The 17849-nt window shown below is 40.1% G+C and overlaps 1 protein-coding gene across 1 annotated transcript in view; it reads right to left on the reverse strand.

The window, feature by feature from the left end:
- FHIT (fragile histidine triad diadenosine triphosphatase) overlaps positions 1 to 17849 on the reverse strand; it is a 338852-nt gene that overhangs the window by 5929 nt on the left and 315074 nt on the right. The window contains exon 5 of the mRNA XM_058167804.1: positions 6604 to 6713. Within this exon, the coding sequence (XP_058023787.1) occupies positions 6612 to 6713 (102 nt within the window). The 3' untranslated portion in view covers positions 6604 to 6611. The remainder of the gene's footprint in view (positions 1 to 6603; positions 6714 to 17849) is intronic.

The following is a 17849-nucleotide window of genomic DNA, read 5'->3' on the forward strand; positions in this document are numbered from 1 at the left end:
AAAATCAATGGGGGGGTGGGAATTATTAAGGACTGAATAATTCACTTAATTGTAGTAATTTGCTTCAATGAGCCAGGGTGGTGCAGTGGTTAGAGTGCGGTACTGCAGGCTACTTCTGCTCCCTGCTGGCTGCCGGCTGCCTGTAATTTGGTAGTTTGAATCTCACCAGGCTCAAGGTTGACTCAGCCTCCACTCCTTCCGAGGTGGGTAAAATGAGGGCCAAGATTGTTGGGGGCAATAGGCTGACTCTGTAAAACACTGTAAAGCGGTATATAAGTCTAAGTGCTATTGCTTTTAACAACTGTGGCAGGAAAGGCCGTAAAATCTGGCATAAATCACTTAACAACAACAAAAATCTAGCCCCAACTGTGGTTGTAAGTTGAGGACCACCTGCTTGCGCCAAAGAGGTTCATATTAGCAATTGCCAACAACCAGTTTGTATTTGACTATAAACCTTCTTGCTAATATTGACTTTTACTGAAATTCAGTTCAAAGGAACTAAATTAATTAACTCTTGCTTCCTGTTTGTTCCTTCTTATTGCTGCAAATCCTATGGAACGGCCTCCAGAATGTGAGACAGACTTGCTAGGTTTGGGATTTTCTCTCCTCACCCCCCACCCTCCGTATTGACTTTTAAATAATTTGAAAATCTATTTAAACAAAAGGAGTCAATCAAGCTGATAGAAAGAGAAAGTTTTGTGCCCGTGCCATTCCAAGTGACAGATGTTGTCCGTGTGGGGGTGAACTTACATGTTCTTTATATAAGCAGATTTCTGAAGGTGACCTGGAGAAAATATATTCCTTTTAACATCAAAGAGTTCCTTTCCCCCCTCTCCCAATGTTTAGAAATTAGAAATCTTATGCGCAAGAGTCACTCGCTATCATTCCTCTTTGATAATTAATGGTTCTTACGGTTGGCTGAGTGGGTGAAATAATTAATAGCACTTAAGACTTGGAGTGTGTTGAAAAATCCACCTCCGATTACCAAAATGTATATTTGTGCAAGGATTATATGCAAACAGTCCCAGAATGGAGTCACAAGCAGATCACACAGATGAATGGCATTTAGGAAGAAAAAGGCCCTTTGTTGATGGTGCTCCAAGGTTTTGTTATTGTGTTTTTTTCTTCTAAACTGAAAACATTTGACAGCAATCATAGATGGAAGTGATTGTATATAAAGAATAAGGAAAGCTGGGGAAATGTCAAAAGCCGAATTCGAGAATATATCTCTTTCTTGGGAAATACTATCCATTGCCTACATTTTCACTAAGTCTACAAGAGACTGTCAAATAAATCATTGGGCCAATTGATTCAAACTTTTTTTTGACAGAGATTAGGGAAAAAAGTCTCCAACTGATTTTACTTAGTTAATTAGTTAGTTGTCATATCTCTATCAACTATTCTAATAAAGAGCAAAGAAAAGTAGGGCTAGTTTTTCCTATGTTTGAGAGAAGATTTCTCAGGTTCTTTAAACCATGTTTTAAGGGCTTACTTTACAATATCCATGCGTTTCTTATCTCAAGATCGTGGGAAATAATGCCATCCTTGATCAGGAATAGTAGTTTAGGGAGATACAACAGCCCCAAAAGAAGAAAAAAGGATTGATCTACAACATACAGTGTAATGACTGCAACAACCTCTACGTAGGACAAAGAAGTAGAAGATTGGCAGAATGCACCCATGAATACCAATTAGCAGTCAAAAGTCATGATGAACAGACGTACCACAGTTCCAGCTGCGAAACTGTGACCATCCTAGACCAAGCCAAATTAAAAAAATGCTAGAGAATTTCTAGAAGCCGGTCACTCTGGCAAAGTAGCCATCAATAGACACATAGACATAAACAATAGCTACATACTATGCAAAAGAAACAATCAACAAGCCAAAAAGAGAACACAAAGACCAAAATACCTCCCCACCAGCAATCAACACTCACATGAACATAGATCAACTCCAAGATTAATATCAGACCAACCAATCAAGAAGTGAACAATTCTCCAATCAAGAAACTGCCAAACAAGCTAACAATAAAGAGCTCAACCAAAGAACCTCCAAGACCACTTCCACCAACAGGGAAGATTGACAAGGCAAGTCACTAGAATATGAACTGAGAGCAAAGTCCATTCCTTGCTAGAACTGATGGTGATAGATAGATAGATAGATAGATAGATAGATAGATAGATAGATAGATAGATAGATAGATAGATAGATAGATAGATAGATAGAATAACTGTATTGTCACCTTGAATGTACACTAATGGGCATACATTAAAATGAAATTTCATTGCACACAACTCTCAAAGGATCACCACCTCCAATATATACTACATAAACTTGACAAAATAAATAAATAAATACAAAATTATACATATACCCACATATATTATATGACTCAGAGAAACAACACAATCTAGTTTGGATGTATTCATGTACATGGTGACAAAAACTAATCTTGCAAATGTACCAGACAGATGGCATAGGGAACAAAACTGTTACAGAATCCAGTAGTTCTGCTAGAAATACTTCGAAACCTCCTCCAAGAGGGGAGTAGCAGAAACAGACCATGAAGTGCGTGTGTGGGGTCTCTAACAATGCTTTGAGCTCTAAGCACATAGTGCTTATAAGCAGTATCCTGAATAACAGGAAGCAAGTTTCCTATAATCTTCTTGGTTGTCTTTACCACTCTCTGTATGGACTTTCTATCTGAGGCACTGCAACTACCAAACCAAACAGTGATGCAGTTTGTTAAAACACTTTCAACCGTGCCTCTGTAAAAAGTGCAGGACAGAAGGAGAAAGTTGTGCTCTCCTCATCAGACGCAGGAAGCACAGACGCTGGTTTGCACGCTTCACTTAAGGCTGACGTGTGGAGAGACCCCTTCAGATTGTCCATTACCTAGTTTGAGTAATGAAATGTCTGTAAGAAAACAAGCAAGTTCAGAGAGCACCAAGGACCCTTCATTTTAACCTGTGCTACAAACATTCTCCTTTATTAAGATTGGGAAGCATATGATCTTGGGACTCTTGGATGCCCATCGATGAGGATAGTCTATGAAAGAGATGGGATGAAGTTGACATGGTCCAACTGTATCTGATTATCATGCCCAAATCCACAGGGATTCTTTTTCCAGTATACAATACTGCCTTCAACATAAATACGAAATGTGGCTGATCTCCTGCCTATCAGCTATTCTGAAAGCACATTGAAATAAAAATTAGAATAACTCTTGGCAATACTGCAAAGCTTGCAAAGGCACCGTTAGGATACATTAAGTGCTTATTTATTATATTCAAATGATTTTCTTCCCTTCCCCATCGCTCATATTAATGGGAAAGAAAGCAATCTGCAGTTCCTCAAGACCTCCTTGACCTGGACGGTTCAGGAAGTGCTGATGCTTGAATGTGTTAATGGAAGAAAAGAAAAATTGCAATTCAGTTATTTTTCCTTAGAAAAAAATATATAGCTTTAATTAGAATGTGATTTCTCATGTTGTGATCCTATTGTCCACAGTGAAAGCTCATTAAGCAACTGGCACAATTGGCTAGCTAATCCAGGGCAGCTGAGTTGAGTTCAGAGAGCTGATTGTTATGTGAGAAGATAACTGGTCCTGATTCAGCATTATATAGAACTTTACTGCAGGGATGCTGCAAATCGGTGACGGAGGAATGGCAGCAGATAAAACTCAAAAGAAGGTGGGGTTTTTTTTGTTTTTGTTTTGCTAAGAACACTTTTTCACTTTTTGAAAGGATACCTTTTCAAGCCTTATCCTCCTGAAAACGACAAGTAGTTCTGGACTTATGACTGTCATGGAGCCAGTGCCCATCATGATTGTGAATCAAGACAGTTTTATTTTATAATCCTTTTTTTTTTTGCAGCGGTCATTTAATTTTAGTTGCTGTTCACTGCCCAGAGTGACAAGGTTGAGACAAACAGCCTTGAAACAAACGAACAAACATAAAGCCCAATAAAGGCAAGAATTTAGAATTCTGTTTTAGAATTCTGTTTTCTTTGGATTACGCATCCTGCTGTGTTTTCTGTCAGTTGTCCTAGGTCAGGGGTCTTCAAACTTGGCTCTTTTAAGATTTGTGGCCGTCAACTCCCAGAGTTCCTCAGCCAGCCAGAGTTGATGTCCACAAGTCTTAAAAGAGCCAAGTTTGCAGATCCCTAACCTAGGTCTCCACAACAGACCTTTGCCTTCTTAGTTTCCTGAGGTTTCGGCAACCTTAAAGCCTTAATCCTGGTCATTTTTGTTTAGAAAGCTTTTTTTTACAAAGGAAAAACTGTTCATAGAAGAGGCATTCCCATCAGCTCCTCATATTCTTCACTATCTCTTGTTGTTATGTCATGACTATACATTTATGAAGAAGCTCAGTGGTTCCTGACAGAGAGATTTGATCCTGTAATGGAAGGTGATTCCTAAAAAACATATTATTTAGCGATGGTACATAAATCATTTCACCTCAAATATTCATCTAAATCTCATAACTGGGAGAGGAAAATGGCTGATTTTAAAACAATTGGAAGCTAATTGTTTATATTTCTAGTCAAACAATGATTAGCCATACACATCAGGTGTTAGATGAATAAAGATTTAAATAATAACTGGCCACTTGAAGATGTGGGGACTTCAGCTCCCAGAATTCCCCAGCCAGCATAGATGAAATACCATTATGTGTTGAGGGTTAGCAAACCCAGGTAACTGGCTAGGCCGCAGGGGTCTGCAAACTTGACTCTTTTAAGACTTGTGGACTTCAACTCCCAGAGTTCCCCAGCCAGCAAAGCTGGGAGCTGAAGTCCACAAGTCTTAAAAGAGCCAAGTTTGCAGACCCTTGGCTAGGAGATTCTGGTTGTAGTTCTCCCATCTTGGCTCAAAAGCTTCTAATACTATCGCGGACAGGAGTTTTTTCCTTGTTCCAAAGTTTTTAAAATCTTTATGCTTGTTCATGTTACTGTAGTTAGGAATGAACGAGCAATGTTTGAATGCCACTTGAATGCTGAGGTCAACTCAAAAAATAAAGCATGCATTTAAAAAGTTATGTTTTGCAATGTGTAAGGCAGTGGGAAATAGAAAGATGATTTTTAAAAGGAAAGTTTCCAAAGAATATCAATGAATGAAAATTCTGGACCAACGAGATGTGAATTTTACATGGATTTTCTTTAGTCAAATTCTTAATGTGATTTGGACAAATATTATGAAACTGACTGATTTGTCCACTGAAAGATAATTCCCCAAATTTTAGAAATTATAACAAGAATACTACAATATTAACCACAAAGGGTTATTTAGCAATGCACTCATTATAAACACAGTAGTAGATTTTTATTATGTTTCTTATAGTCAATTTTTTCTGCAACACTCTAACATGGCTACAAATGATATAGGTGTTACAATGGCAATTGGGACTGGAATTTCCATCACTGAACAATGTGATTGTAAATTGCAATGTCATATGACTGCATTGCTTAGTAACAGTAATCCCAGCAATCCAGGAGGTTCTGACAGGTTCTGGAGAACCAGTAGTGGAAATTTTGAGCAGTTTGGAGAACCGGCAAATACCACCTCTGGCTGGCCCCAGAGTGGGGTGGGAATGGGGATTTTGCAGTATCCTTTCCCCAGGAGTGGGGAGGGAATGGGGATTTTGCAGTATCCTTCCCCTGCCATGCTCACCAAGCCACACCATGCCCACCAAGCCACGCCCATAAAACCAGTATTTTAAAAAATGGATTTCATCACTGCAGCAATCCCAATTACTGCCATGACCTCAGGCCCATTTGAGTTGTTAAGTGGGAAGAGGCAGAAGTCCCAGGAAAGCAGGCTGGTGGGTGAGTGTGTAGGTAATGCAAGATGGTACAGAGGTGCTAGACATGGTTGCTATAGAGTACAGGTGGGTACGTGGGGATAGGGTACTGTACACCTCCCTTCCCATACTGTCAATGGGGAGGGGGTGGTGCTGCAGGCAGACAACATGGATTTCAGGCACAAAAAGAAAAGAAAAAAGAGTTACCTTTGACATCCTGCCAGCTTCTGTATTGACTTTGCTTCTGGGAAGCTGGCAGGGAGTGTCGGAAATCACAATCAGCTGATCCCAGCTCATTGAAGTATCATAATCATGAACTAAGCACAGAGCAATAGCAATGCCACTTACTTATATACCGCTTCATAGTGCTTTTACAGCCCCTCTCTAAGTGGTTTATAGAGTCAGCATATTGCCCCCAAATATCTGGGTCCTCATTTTACTGACCACGGAAGGATGGAAGGCTGAATCAACCCTGTTTCGGTGAGGATCGAACTCCTGGCTGTGGGCAGAATTAGACTGCAATACTGCCTCCTAACCACTGTGCCACCACAGAAGCCCAGGTTCATGCAGTCATGTGATTGCAAGGACATTGGAATGTTTGGGGCTATGGAACTCACTGGAACTGTGAGGCTTGGTTATAAGTCCCCACATTCAGCACTACTTGTAACTTTGAATGGTCACTAAATGTGTGAACTTAACTTGAGTTCTTCTTCTATGTGGGAAGATATAGTTATTTATTGTAATACATAATTCCTATAATATATGATAAGGAAATGTATAATTCTCTATGCAAGGAGTAAGTTACCTCTTCATTCACTGAAAATATGTCTTGAGGATTGCAGCTTCAATTGCCATTTCTTCCTCAGATCTCCATTTGGTGGGGGAATCTTCTGCCTCTTTGTCATGATGCTGAAGCTTAATAGGAAAGAAGAAAGGGTTACTATTTTGAGGAGGAAATAATTGAAGCAATGAATGTTATGATCATAAAGGGCGTGGTGTTTTTAGCCTGTTCTTTGATTCCAATAATTTATTTCCGATTTTTGATTAATTGGGAAGATTTCAAATTCTCGAACTTCATCATCTCAACTTCCTCAGCTTTTAGTTCCTCCAGTTCATTTACCTTATACACAACATGTATGTATACACATACACAATGCTTTGTGTAAAGGAAGAACCAGGAGACAAAACCAAAAGCAAATATTATGTACTGCAAACTAGGCCATACAAAACCTTTGTTAGACCAATTCTCGAATACAGCTCATCTGCCTGGAACCTGCATTGTATATTGGATATTAATACAATTGAGCGAGTCCAGAGGTATTTCACGAGAAGAGTCCTCCACTCCTTTGCTCACAAACAGGATACCTTATGTCACCAGGCTTGAAATTTTGGGATTAAACAATTTAGAACTACGCTGCCTTCAGTCTGACCTAAGAGTAGTACACAAAATTATCAAAGAACAGGCTAAAACAACATCCTACCTGTCAATAACTACTTCAGCTTCAACCGCAACAATACACAAACATACAATAGATACAAACTTAAGGTAAAATGCTCCAAACTCAATTGCAGAAAATAAAACTTCAGCAACAGAGTAGTCAATGCCTGGAATGCACTACCTGACTCTCTAGTTTCTTCCCCAAACCCCCAAAACTTTAACATTAGACTGTCTACTGTTGACCTCACCCCATTCCTAAGAGGTCTATAAGGGGCGTGCATAAGCGCACCAACCTGCCTACCGTCCCTGTCCTACTCTCCCCATTTATTCTTATCCTTATTCTGTATTCATAATCATGTTTATAGTTATATCTGTTACCTTATACGTGTTTGACAAATAAGTAAATTATTTAAAAAGTATATACTGTACCTAGTATTTCTGTAATACAGGGAGAGGAACAGTGAATATTTCCTAATGCACCTATTCCAGAAAGGAGACCTGACACCTCAGAAATCTAATACTTGAGAAGCAATTCAGGCAAGGAGAACTTCAGAAGCATCTCCATGTGTGACATGATCAATGTATCTTAAAACAACCAGAAGGATCATAGAGGAAACCATTTTCTAGGAGAAGCCTTCTCTGACGGCGGGTCTTAACCTCATTCCAGGCTGAGGCTTACAATTTAATAAAGCTTTTGTTATAGGTCAAATGTGGTCAGCCTATTACAGTTGAATCAGATACGTGGAGGACTGGAAATAAAATAAATGAATTGTGGGAGAGAGAGAGTGAAATCATCCTTGTTGAAAAAAACTCACCCATCCCCAAAGGGGGGGGAGAGATTAAAAAAAAGGAAAAGGAGGCAGAAGTTGACGTTTCATGTTCACTCAGATGTAGATCTCACTCACTTCATCATTCAGCGTAAGTGGATTTTACTCCTTGTAAATGTATTTTAGACCAGGGTTCTCCAACCTTGGCAACTTTAAGCCTGGCGGACTTCAACTCCCAGAATAACCCAGCCAGCTTTGCTGGTTGGAGAATTCTGGGAGTTGAAGTCCGCCAGGCTTAAAGTTGCCAAGGTTGGAGAGCCCTGTTTTAGACTGAAGCCTTCAACAACAATCACATTACACAATTCATTCTTATCCCTCCTAATTCAGGCATCTATAAGCACATCTGGCCTGGATTTTTAGTGTCTGAAACAAATAACATAATACCAGCGTTGGAAGGGACCTTGGAGGTCTTCTACCTGTAGTCCAACCCCCTGCTCAAATGGAGATCCTGTACCATTTCAGACAGATGGTTGTCCAATGTCTTCTTAGAAACTTCCAGTGTTGGAGCACCTACAACTTCTGGAGGCAAGTTGTTCCACTGATTAAGTATTCTAAGTATTAGGAAATTTCTTCTTAGTTCTAGTTTGGTTCTCTCCTTGATTAGTTTCTATCCATTGCTTTTTGTCCTGCTTTCAGATGTTTGGAAAATAAGTTGACCTCCTCTTCTTTATGACAGCCCCTTAGATATTGGAACATTGCTAGCATGTCACCCCCTAGTCCTACTCCCTGATTCCTTCCGTGCAGAGGAGAAGGATGATCAAAGCAACATTTCTAATCTCATCTAGATAGCATTTCTCAAATTTGGCAACTTAATTTCCCATGTAGTCTGGGGAATTCTTGTGGCTGAAGTCCACACATCCTAAAGTTGCCAAGTTTAAAAACACTGATTAAGATGGACAGTTAGGTTTGAGGAGCTGCCTATCGTTGACAATTCTCACAACCCCCTACAGCATTCAATATGACTTTGCTCCAGAGACTTATGGGAAGTTTATAACTGTGACCAGGAACACCATTTAGAAAAAAGCAGATCCTTTGCCAAGGAGCTTCTAAATCTGTGCCTCCATGTTGCATTGCCCTCCTGTCAGAAGCACCGGGCGCTTCTGGGTTCTAGCTGCTGACATCACCATTGCCCTGGAGATGCCCAATTGGGGGCTCCTGTCATTTCACCGGCAGGATCTGGAGTGAAGGACAGGTGCTCATACAACCCCATGGCAGCACTCAGGTCTCAAACATGGGCTTGCTAATCTCTAAACCAGTGTCCTAACCATGCAAGCCACTGTGCTCCTTGCCTCCATGTTATTTCCTCTAATTGTACACTTCCTGTGTAAGTGCTTGTCAAATCCTGGGCAAGCTGTTGATTTGGGAGATGACAGTAATTTTGTATATTTTTGAACTGGGACTTTCTTGCCGCAAAGTGGAAGAAAGAGTGAGCTTGCTTTGTGCGGATGAGTTAATGAATGACATATTGAATTTCCCTCAAGCTCTATCGCAACAATGACAACAACAACAGTCTGCCATGCCACAGTGTTATCCGTTTTAATAAAACAACTTAAAACCAGGCTGTCAGCTTTCCTGGCAACTTCACACTGGGGGGCGGGGAGGGTGGGGGAGGGAGGAAGTGAATCCTTTTCTCCCAAAGAGAAATATTCAAAGAGTCTGACTGTTTACAAGTGATCAAAAGTGACAGTTGGCGCTTATTGGTGGAGGAGTTTTTATGCTTGAAGTGAAACAGGAGGATAATTTATCAGGAAAGCTGGGAAGCCAGACATCGGTAATGATCTTCTTAAAGAAAGGAAGTTTTTAGAAGAATATTTGTACCACACAATAAGGATTTTAAAGCAATATGGCAGTAGGTTTATTTATTTTTTGTTTTTAAATCTGTCCTGACGCTGAGCAAGTTGTGATTTCTTTCCCCCCTGGCAGCTAGATTTCCAAAGGTTTTGGAATCTTTTCCAAAGATTTCCAACTGCTAGAAGTTTTACCGGTAATTAATTTCTAACAGCACAACAGGTCAAAGTTCTCTTATATTTATCCTACTTTAAAGATCCTTAAAACGGTGCTGTGACCTGCTTTTTAGAAAGATTGGGTGCATTGCACACAGATGTCTTGGGTTTCTTTTCCCAGCATTTCCTCCCTTCTGTCCTGCTTTAGATGAAGACTGACATCACAAACATCTCTCAATTTGAGTGAGGTGTTCATTGAAGAAGCAGGGAATGAGTAATTATGTCAAAGAAATCAGACCAAGGCAACATCCTAGAGATTAGATTATAGGCTACAAAACTAAGTTGAAGAATCAATTGCTTTCCTTCATCCCTTGATGAAGTTGTAGCTTTATTCAAAGATATAATGTATTTAAAGGTTAACAGCAGCATTATGAAAAGATAAATGATCTTGGGCTTAGATTTTAACTTTGAAAACACAGCCCCTTCCCTTTCTTAAAAATAAATAAATAAAAGGGCAATTTTCATCCTTCCAGATTCCCAGAACCAAGATAAGGGAATTGAAAATACCATTAACATGCATTGCTGAGCGTTTTATTCCACTAAGTTAAAACAAGTCAACATATGCCAAATGGCAATTCTCCAGAACTCTGCTTCCCTTTCTCTACATTGTAAATCTTCCTATAATCTCTCTACAATTGACCCTTATGAAAGGATTTGGTGGGCCTAATGAGATATAGAGTAGAATAGAGTAGTATTTTTTATTGGCCAAGTGTGATTGGATACACAAGGAATTTGTCTTGGTGCATATGCTCTCAGTGTACATAAAAGAAAAGATACCTTCATCAAGGTACAACACTTACAACACTTAATGATAGTCATAGGCTACAATTAAGCAGTCAGGAAATAATCAATATCAGTATAAATTGTAAGGATATAAGCAACAAAGTTACAGTCATAAGTGGAAGGAGATGGGTGATGGGAACGATGAGAAGATTAATAGTAGTGCAGATTTAGTAAGTAGTTTGACAGTGTTGAGGGAATTATTTGTTTAGCAGAGTGATGGCCTTCAGGAAAAAACTGTTCTTGTGTCTAATTGTTCTGGTGTGCAGTGCTCTATAGTAGGGGTCTCCAACTTTGGTCCCTTTAAGACTTGTGGACTTTAACTCCCACAGTCCCTTAGCCAGCAAAGCTGGCCGAGGAACTCTGGGAGTTGAAGTCCACAAGTCTTAAAGGGACCAAGGTTGGAGACCCCTGCTCTATAGTGTCATTTTGAGGGTAGGATTTGAAACAGTTTATGTCTAGGATGTGAGGGATCTATAAATATTTACACAACCCTCTTTTTGATTCATGTAGTATATAGGTCCCCAATGGAAGGCAGGTTGGTAGAAATACGTAGTGAAATCTCACATCTTCTACAGGTGGTCCTCGATTTACAACCACAATTGAGCTCAACACTTCCTGTTGTTAAGTGAGACTTGTGTTAAGTGAGCTTTGCCCCATTTTACGACCTTTCTTGCCATAGTTGCTAAGTGAATCTCCAGGCCAGGGTGGGCTGCTGGGTTTGCAGGGGTTCGGGAGAACCTCTAGCTAAGATTCTGTGCAGTTCAGAGAACCCCCAAATCCCATTCTTGGCTGGCCCTGCCCACCCTGCCCCACCCTTCCCAGGAGTCCTCACACGGCCCGTTTTGGATGCAGGTACATGCAGGGCATGCGCGGAGGCCTGGGGAAGGTGAAAAATAGCCCTACCAGAAGTTTGGGAAGGGCCTCTGGAGCCTGGGGAGGCTGTGAAAACAGCCTCCCCAGGCTGTGAAGCTCGAGAAAAGCTTCTGGAGCCCAGGGAGGGCAAAAACGCACTCCCTCCACCATGGTGCAGGAGGCCAACCATGGCCACGCCCATCCAGCAACTAGGGTGCTTGTCAGAAACCACTTTGCTTGTCAGAAGATTGTAAAAGGTGACCACATGACCTTGGGACACAGCAACGGTCATAAAAATGAACCTGTTGACAAGCATCTGCATTTTGATCACATGACCATGGGGATGCTGCAAAGTTTGTAACTGTTAAAAGTGGCCCTAAGCCACATTTCACTGTGGATTTATCTAATTTATCTAATTCCTTTCCTAAAGCCATCCAAGGCAGCAGTCTACAGCACATGAGTCCACAAGTTAATTATGCATTGTGCAAACAAGTGATTTCTTTTGTCTGTTTCTTCCAATCTACTTCAAAGAAGGATGAAGATACGCAAATGCTGTATCTATACCTATCACGATCAGAATTGAGCAATATTCCCTGTGAACCTCTATGATAGGGAAAATTGGACTTTAAAGAAACAGGATAGGAAGAATATTGATCCCTTTGAACTTGTTGGAGAAGACTTCATGGAATACCATGGATAGTCAAAAAACCAATAGACTAGCCAATAGATTATCAAATAGATCAAACCTGTGTTCTCAAATGACCAAGCTCAAAGTATCCTACTTCAAACACATTATGCATTATTTCAATGTGTTTTCACAGATTTTGCAGCAAAATGCATTCTGAAATTATTTTCAAAATGAATGTGCATGTGTGTGAAAGAACTTTTCTTGACTCAAAACCTGCTTTGAAAGATTGGAAGAATTGCCACATTCAGAAGATAATTGCATTTCCTTTACCCATGTGAATTCAGGAAATATAGATTCAACTGGTTCATTTTAATATGAGACCCAACAAAATTCCCCAGCATTCTTAACCAAATCTAAACTTGATGCAAAGGAAAGTAGAAAGAGAAGATATTGCTCATCTCAAAAGCAATCTGTAATTCCCAGATTTCATCAATCATTTTTTTATTCTTCAACACTCCCAAATAGACTGGTAACAAGTGATGAAAACAAACAAGAGATGCAGGACAAATGGGGAAATGCCTTAATTCAGTGGTTCTTATCTTTGTCTTCACCACAGAGCCCCTTTAAATACCTTTTGTGGCCATGGACTATGGCCACGGACCCCCAAGACTTAACTCAAAATTTAAGTCATAACATTTCTTCAAGCTTTTGCGGACCCCATCACATCATGGACCTGCAGGGATCTGCAGACCATAGATTGGGAAACACTGTCTTGATTTATTTAATTGGTTGTCTGAGTGCTCCATGATTTGAAGGGTTAAACATTTGGTATCTCATAGGGAGCTCCTGAACTGTAGTTAGCTTAGAAAGTCCTTTCTAGTTCTATCATTTATTATGATTCCATGAATCTATAATCACATTGTATATGATATATATGATATAGAATGGAATGGAATGGAACGGAATGGAATAACAGAATTGGAAGGCACCTTGAAGGTCTTCTAGTCCTTGCTTAGGCAGCTAACTCTACACCACTTCGGACAAATGGTTATCCAACATTTTCTTAAAAATTTCCAGTATTGGAGCATTCACAACTTCTGAAGGCAAGTTGTTCCACTGATTAATTGTTCTAACTGTCAGGAAATTTCTCCTTAGTTCTAAGTTGCTTCTCTCCTTGATTAGTTTCCACCCATTGCTTCTTGTTCTACCCTCAGGTCTTTGGAGAATAGTTTGACTCCCTCTTCTTTGTGGCAAGCCCTGAGATATTGGAACACTGCTATCATGTCACCCCTAGTCCTTCTTTTCATTAAACTATGATATGATATGATATGATATGATATGATATGATATGATATGATATGATATGATATGATATGGCTTGAGTGCACAAATATGACCTAGACTGAAGGACTTTGTCTCTGAACAAATGATCAGAGACAAAATGATTTTGAAATGATCCCAGGTTGAGCTTTATCAGTCAACTTAACAGACGGTTTTAATGTCACAGAGTCATTGTCCGGTTCTAAGCTCTTGTTCAAGTTGTGACTTCTTCTAGAGTTATTCTGGTCAAGAACCTATACTCTGATGCTGTTAGGCCAATACTATAATTCGTTACTTATGGAGCTCTCCTTGAAAGCAGTCCAGAAAGTGCAGCTATTTCAGAAGAACCTGAAACTTATAAACTGAGATGGCTTTCAAGGAAAACATTTCCACAAGCTCCTGGTTTCTTTTTATTTGGAAGCAAAATTCAAAAACCATAGTGCATAACTCTGAAGCCCTACAAGTCTTGTTAGTCAAGTCCCCAGGAGAATGCCTCTTCCCACAATAATAGGACAACGCAACCAATCCTGAGAATCTTTAGATGGCAGAAGCAGGGAAGGTTACCATTCTCATCAGCTGTCAAGCCTCCATCTAGCTTCATTAAAAAATGTAAAATAACCTATGCTTTGTATTCTTTTATCCCTTTGTTTACTGTCTTCGTTCTCTTTGGAAATCTGCTTGGCAATTCATTCCACGTATTGCTATAAGCCTGAAATGTAAAATAGCAGCTACTCTATCAGGAGCAACAGGGACACACCCATTTTTCAAGTTGTGCGGAATTGATGTGAGCAAATTTGCATTCATTTTAAGCCCCTCCCCCTTCTTAAGTGCTGGAGGCGCCACTCTGCCATGTGCTCAAGGAAGGCTTTCACCCCCCCCACACACACTCTTTTAAATCCCCTCCTTTAATAACATTACAAGATGGATTTATAACATACCGAGAGCTAATATCGAAATGAAAATGAGTTTTCTGCCAGTGGAACAACAGTGTGGTTAATTTGCCTACAGCTATTGTATCATCTAAGCTTTGCTACAGTAGGAAATAACTTTCTAATGTAGTGTTGTCTACAAAGCTGGGTGACATCTGGGTAGCGGAATGTAACATTAAAAAGTCACGGCAATGAAGCCGGCAGTAGAATTGGAGTGTTGCGGGGAAAAAATGAAATTTGGATTTGGAGATATACTAATAATCCTTGTGTATCAATCAGTTTATAGTGTTTGTTTATTTATCACATTTCTAAACTGCCCGTGTCATCTGGTGTTAGTGTAAAAAGTGCTAGTGTTGATCTGTAAAGCTGTGGTAGAATGTTGTCTGGAGGGAGGGAGGGGCTGCTTTCCAGAGGATAAAGGAGCAGTGGAGCTTGAAAAATTTGGTTCACAAGAAGAAAGTTAAAACAGCTTTTCCCTAGCTTTTCCCAGAGTATATCTGTAGTTCAGTGGTGGGATTCAAATTATTTAATACCGGTTCTGTGGGCGTGGCTTGGTGGGCATGGCTTGGTTTGGTGGGCGTGGCAAGGGAAAAATACTGTAAAATCCCCATTTCCTTCCCGATCAGCTGGGACTTGGGAGGCAGAGAATAGATGGGGGTGGGGCCAGTCAGAGGTGGTATTTGCCAGTTCCCCGAAATACTCAAAATTTCCGCTACTGGTTCTCCAGAACTGGTTAGAACCTGCTGAATACCACCTCTGCCGTAGTTATGCAAATAGTCTAGCAAGATTCTGTCTGTAGATGAAGAACAAGGAAGGAAACTGCTCTTAAGTAACCCCTTGAGTCATTCTTGGTTCTTGACAAAAGCCCTCCATGGCATGGGATTGGATTATTTGAAGGACCTCCTCTTCCTTCATCTACCCTTTCCAACACATCCAAAAGAATCGGCATGTTATGGGTTCTGCCCAGAGGTAGGTTTCAGCAGGTTCTAACCAGTTCTGGAGAACCGGTAGCAGAAATTTTGAGTAGTTTGGAGAACCGGTAGTAAAAATTCTGACTGGCCCTGCCCCCATCTATTCTCTGCCTCCCAAGTCCCAGTTGATTGGGAAGAAATGGGAATTTTGCAGTATCCTTCCCCTGGATTGGGGAGGGAATGGAGATTTTACAGTATCCTTCCCCTGCCATGCCTACCAAGCCACGCCCATCAAGCCACACCCATAGAACCAGTAGTAAAAAAATTTGAAACCCACCACTGGTTCTACCATCTAGGGAGTTTCATTTGGCAGGCCCTAGACAGCAAGTCTTTTCTTCCATGGTGCCTACATTGTGAAATTTCTTCCCTCCTATATTTCCAAAGGTCGTTCAAGACGTGTCTATGTCAGCAGGCCTAGGAACTGCAAGGGATGAGTAAACTAGTTAGGTGGGTCCCTTGCTGTTAATATTCCTCTGCTTATTACTTTCTTAGTTTTGTTAGGATAGAATAGAATAGAATAACAGAGTTGGAAGGGACCTTGAAGGTCTTCTAGTCCAACCCCTTGCTTCTGCATACCTTAAGGGGAAATAAGGATGAATATACAGATAAATGAATAACAGAATATCAGAGTATAAGGGACCTTGGAGGTCTTCTAGTCCAACCCCCTGTTCAGACAGGAAACCCTATATCGTTTCAGACAAAAGGTTGTCCAATCTCTTCTTAAAAACTTCCAGTGTTGGAGCATTCACAACTTCTGTTCTGTCAGGAAATTTCTCCTTAGTTCTAAGCTCCTTCTTTCCTTAGTTTCCACCCATTGCTTCTTGTCCTACCCTCAGGTGAGATATTGGAACACTGCTATCATGTCTCCCCTAGTCCTTCTTTTCATTAAACTAGACACACCCAATTCCTGCAACGATTCCTCATATGTTTTAGCCTCCAGTCCCCTAATGATCTTTGTTGCTCTTTTCTTCTCTAGAGTCTCGACATCTTTTTTGCATTGTGGTGACCAAAACTGGATGCACTATTCCAAGTGTGGCCTTACCAAGGCATTATAAAGTGGTATTAACACTTCACATGATTTTGATTCTATCCCTCTGTTTATGCAGCCTAGAACTGTACTGTTCATTTCTACTATTTTATTGCATTGTTGTCTCTCCAGAGTCGCTTTCTGTGAGATGGGCCGCCATATATCTTTGATTAATAAATAAAAATAATAATAAATAAGAAAAGACAAATGTCAAGCCCTTGAACTATTTGGCAACCCCTTCATTTTCTTTCCATCAGTCTGCCTGGTATTATCAGCTGCATTAATGTGCCTATCTGCAGATATCTGCAGCAGAACTGGTAAATATTATTCAAGAAAAAATTACCTTGCTTTTAAAAAGTTTGGCTGAATCGAAAATATGATTAATGCAACAGGTCAATAGAATTGCCGAAGCAGTCAAAACCATGATAAAATCATGCCACACTGCTATTCAGCAGCAACAGTAACGAATGACAAACAATCATCAAAATCACCAACAACCATCAAAGTAGAGCTTGAAACTCAGCAGGTGTCATGAGAAAGTTGCATCAGTGAGGTTAGGTTTAGAGAAGATTCAGCATGATTTTTATAATGTTGGGTATCAGATGGACCTTCAGCCTTATCCCTGTGCCATCCCATTGTTTCTATTTCCCTGTCCTTAGTATTCCTTCATCTTGCACTTCGGGGAAGTTGATAAGATTTGACCACTTTCACTATCAAACAGAATGCCAGTGGTCCTTTTAACAATCTGGACTTTAGACAGGGTTGAAAATGAAGATATAATTAAAAGTCGCAAGAATCAATTTCACAAATCCACCAGGATTATTCTGAAATCCTTAACATTTCCAAAGCTTCTCAATACATTTTATTATACATCCCATGGGGAATTTATAAGTGAGGCCAGATGTTCTCTTAGTTGACTGGGTGCAACTTGGATTTATATACTTCAAATGAGGAGTTAGCTGTTCCCTGGATCATCTGGGGGATTTATAATTATATGACTAATCATGTTTCTAGTTTATATGAAATATAGCCTTCTAGTCAAAATACAAACCACTGAGTATCCATACTCTATTCTTAAGGTAGCTCATATAACTCATTGACTAAATTCCATTTGTAAGAGCTGATATACATGGAAAGGAAATAATATCTTGTCAAAATATTTCCATGTGTTTCTAGCACTGCTATCTGTATTGATCATTGTTGTTGTTAGTTGCAAAGTGGTATCCAACCCATCGCGACCCCATGGACAACGTTCCTCCAGGCCTTCCTGTTG

The sequence above is a fragment of the Ahaetulla prasina genome, chromosome 2 (assembly GCF_028640845.1).
Source record: "Ahaetulla prasina isolate Xishuangbanna chromosome 2, ASM2864084v1, whole genome shotgun sequence".
In the NCBI taxonomy this organism is placed as follows: domain Eukaryota; kingdom Metazoa; phylum Chordata; class Lepidosauria; order Squamata; family Colubridae; genus Ahaetulla; species Ahaetulla prasina.